Source organism: Anneissia japonica, unplaced genomic scaffold (genome assembly GCF_011630105.1).
Source record: "Anneissia japonica isolate Jap-2015-1 unplaced genomic scaffold, ASM1163010v1 scaffold287707_len98911_cov140, whole genome shotgun sequence".
Classification (NCBI taxonomy): Eukaryota; Metazoa; Echinodermata; class Crinoidea; order Comatulida; family Comatulidae; genus Anneissia; species Anneissia japonica.
In genome coordinates, this window is record NW_022685976.1 from 89578 (window position 1) to 96038 (window position 6461).

The 6461-nt window shown below is 32.6% G+C and overlaps 1 protein-coding gene across 1 annotated transcript in view; it reads left to right on the forward strand.

The window, feature by feature from the left end:
* LOC117113278 (hyalin-like) overlaps nt 1–6461 on the forward strand; it is a gene marked incomplete at its 3' end in the record, with an annotated part of 27321 nt that overhangs the window by 7911 nt on the left and 12949 nt on the right. The window contains exon 4 of the mRNA XM_033256578.1: nt 3236–3526. Within this exon, the coding sequence (XP_033112469.1) occupies nt 3236–3526 (291 nt within the window). The remainder of the gene's footprint in view (nt 1–3235; nt 3527–6461) is intronic.

Below are 6461 nucleotides of genomic sequence, written 5' to 3' on the forward strand. Positions count from 1 at the left end.
TATATATATACATATAATACATTCTTAATAGTCTTAACAACAGTAAAGTCACTGCTGCTATTTTCTTTGATTTGAAAAAGGCTTTTGACACTATTAACCATAAACTGTTAATTAACAAACTTGAAAAATATGGGATCAGAGGTAGTGCACAAAATTGGTTTTTATCTTATCTTTCAGGAAGATCTCAGATTGTAAAAATAAATTCAAAATGTTCAGATCCTACAAATATTACTATTGGTGTGCCCAATGATCAATTCTTGGGCCACTTCTATTTATTATTTATGTAAATTCTTTACCTGAAATTATTACTCCAGATTCAGAGTGTGCAATATTTGCTGATGATACTAATATTTTTTGTTCTGCCTCTAATCCTTTTCAGCTTTGGTACTCAGCTCCTTCATGGTTAGATACTATGTTGAAAACTACACATATTTTAACACAATCAGAAATCACGAAAGTTTTTAAGAGTTGAGTCATTCTATGCCAACTCAACAAATGCATTACACCATGGGTCATAGATTTTTAATTTTTTTTTTTCACACTGTCTCAGTGATATAGATATCTATGTGAACTGAAAAACCTGAAATTTTGAGACTTGACAAATTCGTTTTCCTGTAGCGGCAGTTTGAGGTTAAGGGGGGTGTGGCCTCTCAACAAATGCATTACAGCATTACAGGTCATAGATTTTTAATTTGTTTTGCACCCTCCGGCCTTGTGAATAGAAAAACCTGTCGGAAGTTTTGAAACTCAAATTCCCTTTTCGTTTTCCCGTAGCGGCAATTCGACGTAAAGGGGTGTCCCTCAAATTAACTTTAATTTTCATATGCTAATATCATCATACAACCCCTCCTTTTGTGGTATAGGACACCTTTTATTGCTGATTCCAAATCCTTTAAAAACATGTTTTAACACATTATCAACAATTACCCTACTTTTATATAAATATTTTGCTTTAAATTTCTAAATCTAGACCTGTTAATTTTTCTATGAATTTCAAATTTATTGATCTAAAGTCATTTCTGGTTTAATTCTTAATGGGCAACTTCAACCTGGCTAATAATAACCTCGTCGAATTTGTATTGTGGGTGACGGCCCTTATTATTAGCATAGAGAAAATAGAACACTATTTTCTCTATGTTTTTTTTTTTCTATATGAGAGCAGCTTAGCTCAGTCGGCTAATCTGGTGGTAGCCACTGTGTGTGCGCTGAACCGTGGAGATCTCTAGGTCCCCGGTTCAATTCCCATCGCTGCCTCACCCTGTGTTTCAGCTAGAGGGCTGAAATACAAGTTATATAGCGCACTGTCTTTCGGATGAGACGTTTAAGCCGTTGGTCCCGTGTGCATTTATGGCCCATGTGCACGTTAAAGAACACAGTACACTCTTCGGAAAAGAGTAGGGGATTGTCTCCCGGTGTACTGTCCAATCACCACCAGAAGGACCCCACTGAAAATAAGTCTTCTTCTAGACTTTCATGGGCTATCCCTGGTGTTTACATCGAATAAATCCAATCCAATCCAATATGTTATTAGTAAGTCACAGCACTGGGACATCACATCATTTCTTTGTGGCCAATATATGGTAAATTATTTTCTGGAAGCTTTCTATTTCTGTTTCATGAATATATTTATGTTCGATTCATGAATAGAAACTTCCTAGAATTCATATTTATTTTGGGCCACGCCCCGTTAACTTCAAATTGCCGCTACAGGAAAATGAACGAATTGGGGAGTCTCAAAATTTCAGGTTTTCAGTTCACACTATATCACTGAGTCAAACAAATTTTTTAAAAATCTATGACCCATGGTGTAATGCATTTGTTGATTTGGCATGGAATGACCCAACTCTTAAGAACTTTTGTGATTTCCTATGATATTGAAATATGTGTTTTCAACATTGTATCTAACCATGAGGTACGTACCAAATCTGATTAACTGGGGTATATTTAAGAAAAGATTTTAACTGTCCACATGACGATCTGTTGTTCAGAAACATAGGCTTTTTTCTCTTTTATAGATCTGGTCCCAACATTGAATATATGCCATTCAATTTTAATTGATTTGATCAGCCTTCGCTTGCATGTGGCTAGAGACAACTACACATAGATTATATACCTATAATATGAGGTGTATATACCCACTCATATGGACGCAGGGTGACCTTGAAAATCACAAAAAAATTTGCATCGGTGAACAAAGCGGCTAATTTGAGTGCAGATAACTTCAAAAGGGAAGGGATAACTGTTAATCTAAGGCCATATTTGTGAAATATGGCGAAAAATAAGTTAGAATACCAAGTTTGACCTTGAAAGCTATTACCAATCCCGAGTTATAAGCTTCCAAAGTTGAAGTAAATTGCGTTTGCACATTGAAGAATCACACCCCTTTTTTGAGGAGTCAATATCTTGGAAACTACATATCCTAAAAGGCTATTTTTTTTTTGTTGGTTTTTCATACAGTGGATCATTTTTATGGAATTTCATAAAAATCTGAGACGGTAATACAGGATTTTTTTTTTTTATCTGGTTGATTTGACATGGAATCACCCTACAGTAGATCAAAGGTCAGAATGTATGAGTTCCGGTCACTATTTGAATATTTTTTTCATTAAGACGAATATAAACATGAATCTCCTGAATAATTTGCAATCAATTGTGAGTCTCTGTGACCATCGTTACCGAGATATGACAATACAAGGTCAAAGGTTAAACTTTCAAAAATCGCATTTCCCACCATTTTTGGATAAAAAGTTGTATTACAACAAATAGGAACATGCATATTGTGAACAAAATCAAGTCTCTCTGACCAGTGGTTATCGAGATACAAGCGTCCAAATCAACAGGCGGCCATTTTGAGTAAAAAACTCCTAACAGGATTTTTTCCCCCCCTATATCTGGGAGGTATATAGGAGCTATATTTTATATAAATTGGTCCATCTTGCCAAATCCATCGAGAAAAAAGGTATCCTAAAATTAGTCATGGATCTCATGAAAATGACTCTAACATATCAGTAGATAGATAAAACACAAGCCAGTCTCAAGACCAAGTTTTATCTAGATCATTGGTAGGGATTTGTTTGGAAATAAAGTAGCATACATAACTTATATTCACTTCAAATTAATCTTTTTCTTTTGTATCATGATAATATTTTTAAAATGCAAAAAATAACCAAACTCTGTAGACACACATGAAGGTTGGATCCATTTTAGTATAAAATAATGTATTGTTTTGTTTTAGATAATGAGCCTCCGGTTATAGCTTGTCCTACAAATATTACTTCAAACAACTACATCAATGAATCTCTTGGTGTACTAAGTGTGAGCACAGATGAAGGAAGTCCAAATTCTACTGTCACATGGGATCAACCTGTCACAAGTGACAATAGTAATGAAAATGTGACAGTATTATCGTCACCATACCAATCAGGTGATATGATACCAGTCGGAAACTCTCCTATTGAGATTGTCTTTACGGCAACTGATTCTTATAGTAACGCTGATACTTGTGTATTTACTATCCAAGTCCAAGGTAAGGCTTCTTATCTAGAATTTGGTATTACATTTCATAATTAATTAATTATAATTAATGTATCATAGGCTTATTATCATTTTTCCTAGTAAACATAAAGCATACAGTAGTGCTCTGAAATCCTTTACCATCTACACATGAGCGAACCGCGATTGAAACTTGAGTAACTTGCGGTTAATGAGCTATCATCGATTGGTAATACGATAACCTTTAGCAAGAAAACGAGATTCGATACCCAGTCAGGCATTAAGGCATGATGTAAAATGTCTTTTTATTAACTGTGCGAACTACCATGATCCGTTTTTTAAGCGTTACAAAGTTCAAATAAAAGGTCAGGTATCAACATACTGTAGTTATGATGATATACCGTCGGCCTACTTAAACTAAGCATTGGCCAAACAGGTTTTTATGTATAGGCTTAGTATTATGCTAGTATGGTTCAGAACTGTATTTTTTTTTTGAATGACAAGAAAGAACACATTTAACATTATCAAACGGAAATGACACTTGACCAAATACTTTAATAACAACATAGACAAAGAAACAAAAAAAAAAAAAAAATGAAGAAGAAAACCTCTTATGGAAGTGTACTGTAGGCCTAATGAAGGGAGTGTTTAGTAAATTCAATAGGGCCTATAAGATAACTTTTATTCCATTAAGGGAAACTTTTGAATATATTAACTGGTGAAATTCGTAATTTAAGTTTTTGTCTGTTAGTTCTTTTAAAATCAAACTTTTAAATTACTGTATTTCAATAAGTAATTTTAAATAACTTTCATTGAATTGAACATGTTTGTAGTTGGTCGCTTTCTTACGGTTACTGGTAATTGTTCTGTTTATAACTGTATTGTTATGAGATGGCCAACTTGTATAAATGTCTATCATCTGTTTGGTTTTTCCTTGCCTTGTTTTTTTTTATTGTTTTGAAATATTTTTGTAATAATGTATATGGTAGAAATTTGAATAAAAATAATATATAAAACTATAGGCTTTACATGAATGCAGTCATTATAGATATTCCTATAAAAAAGTATATATAGGATGGATATGCCTATCATTGTTTGTTATTAAATAAGGCACCAAGCGGTACGTACAACATCTGTAAGAAGCAATCAAATCCGTTAAATGGAATATTTTAAAATTTTATATTTATCAAGAGTTTGTTACGGCCCGTGGTAAAAACCGTTTGTGAATGGAGTATTTTGTTTGCTGTGGTATTTGCACTACACGTTTGTTATGGCCGCCATGGGAATCAAAGTAATTTCGCAGTCATTCATGATAAAGGAAACATATCAATCACTAAGTCGATTTATTTAGAGTGTTAGTCAGTTGTTACAATATTCTACCATTGCACCCCAAATTACTGTAAATCTTGTTCAGTACAATTGAGAACTTCAAAATGAAAGGACAGTTATCACTATATCTTCGCGAATGTATTATTTTATTAGCCTAAGGGGTGCGACGCGTGCTTGCATTTTCGGCGGAAACATGGATGCAAACTTTTACGTAGAGGAAATTCTTGAAGGCACACTACTCCTATTTGTGCGCCGTGTATTTCCAGATTCACACAGATTTCAACAGGACAACGAACCGAAACATACCAGTCGATTAGCAACTAACTACATGATGGAAAACAACATCAACTGGTGGAAAACACCACCCAAATCCCCGTATCTAAACCCGATTGAGAATGTTTGGCATTAACTTAAACACCATCTTAGAAAATATGTGAAACTCAGGCTCTAACAAGAACTGGTAGATGGCATTTTAGCTTGGTGGAGGGAAACAGTAACGCTTGAGTTTTGTTTCCATTAACATACGGCATTTAGACAAGGTGATACCAGTAGTGATTGAAAGAGAAGGGCGAGCATCTGGCTATTAGGCTGTATTCCAATTTTCAAACCAAACGGCTCTTTTCAGAGCCACCACTTCTAAAAGGGATTCGAGCATAATGCCCAAACACAACACTTAATTCGTACAAATTACACATATCCATCACTTCAGAAATAAAAATACAGGTCCATTAACAGAATACGAAAATATAATAATAATAGTGTAATAAAAAACATAAATACAAAATAAAACAAGTGTACTATTTGAATAAAATTAGGCACGTTTTTTGATGAAAATATGCTGAAAGAAACTAGCATCATAAAAGGGATAACATCAAGTTATTCAATTTTATTGCCATTTCTTAAAACCAGATAGAAGACTAAAAGAAAAATGAGTTAATCAGCGTTAAGTTATGCACGTGACCAAAAAAAAAAAAAAAATATATGGCCGATTGGTCAGTTTAGCAACAACATTTGTGCTAATATAATTTGATTAAATTTTAGAAAATAAAATTATAATATTTACCCACGGTATTTGCTGTTTCCTATCAACACTGCCACAGTGAGAAAAGCTGCTGTTAATTAATCGAATTATGGTATCAATAATTGATTAGGTCTAACCTAGCCTATGTTATTGTTAACATTATTTTATATATGTTTTACAATTAATAATTATAATTATTTCTAATTAAATTATTAAATATAATTATAAATATATACATTATATATTATATAGGCCTAGGCATATACTTAAAACAAAAAATAAACAAACAATAATAATAAGAAAATAAGAATGATAAAAAATAATTTTACGATAGTTTTATTAATGAGTTAATTAGCCTATTAAATGAAATTACATCCATACAAATCCTATTTTTAAATAAAAATGTTATCTATTTGATTCTGTTTTAAAAAATAATCTTATAAATAAGTTTATTTTCTGTGATAATTTTATCCACATATAGGCTGATTCATGTTTTCAATGTTAATGTGGTTGATAAATAATATATAAAACAATAATAATAATAATAAGTATTTTTTCAATAATACTTCAATAGGCCTGTTTACGATAGTGTGATTAATGAGATATTTTTACATATATA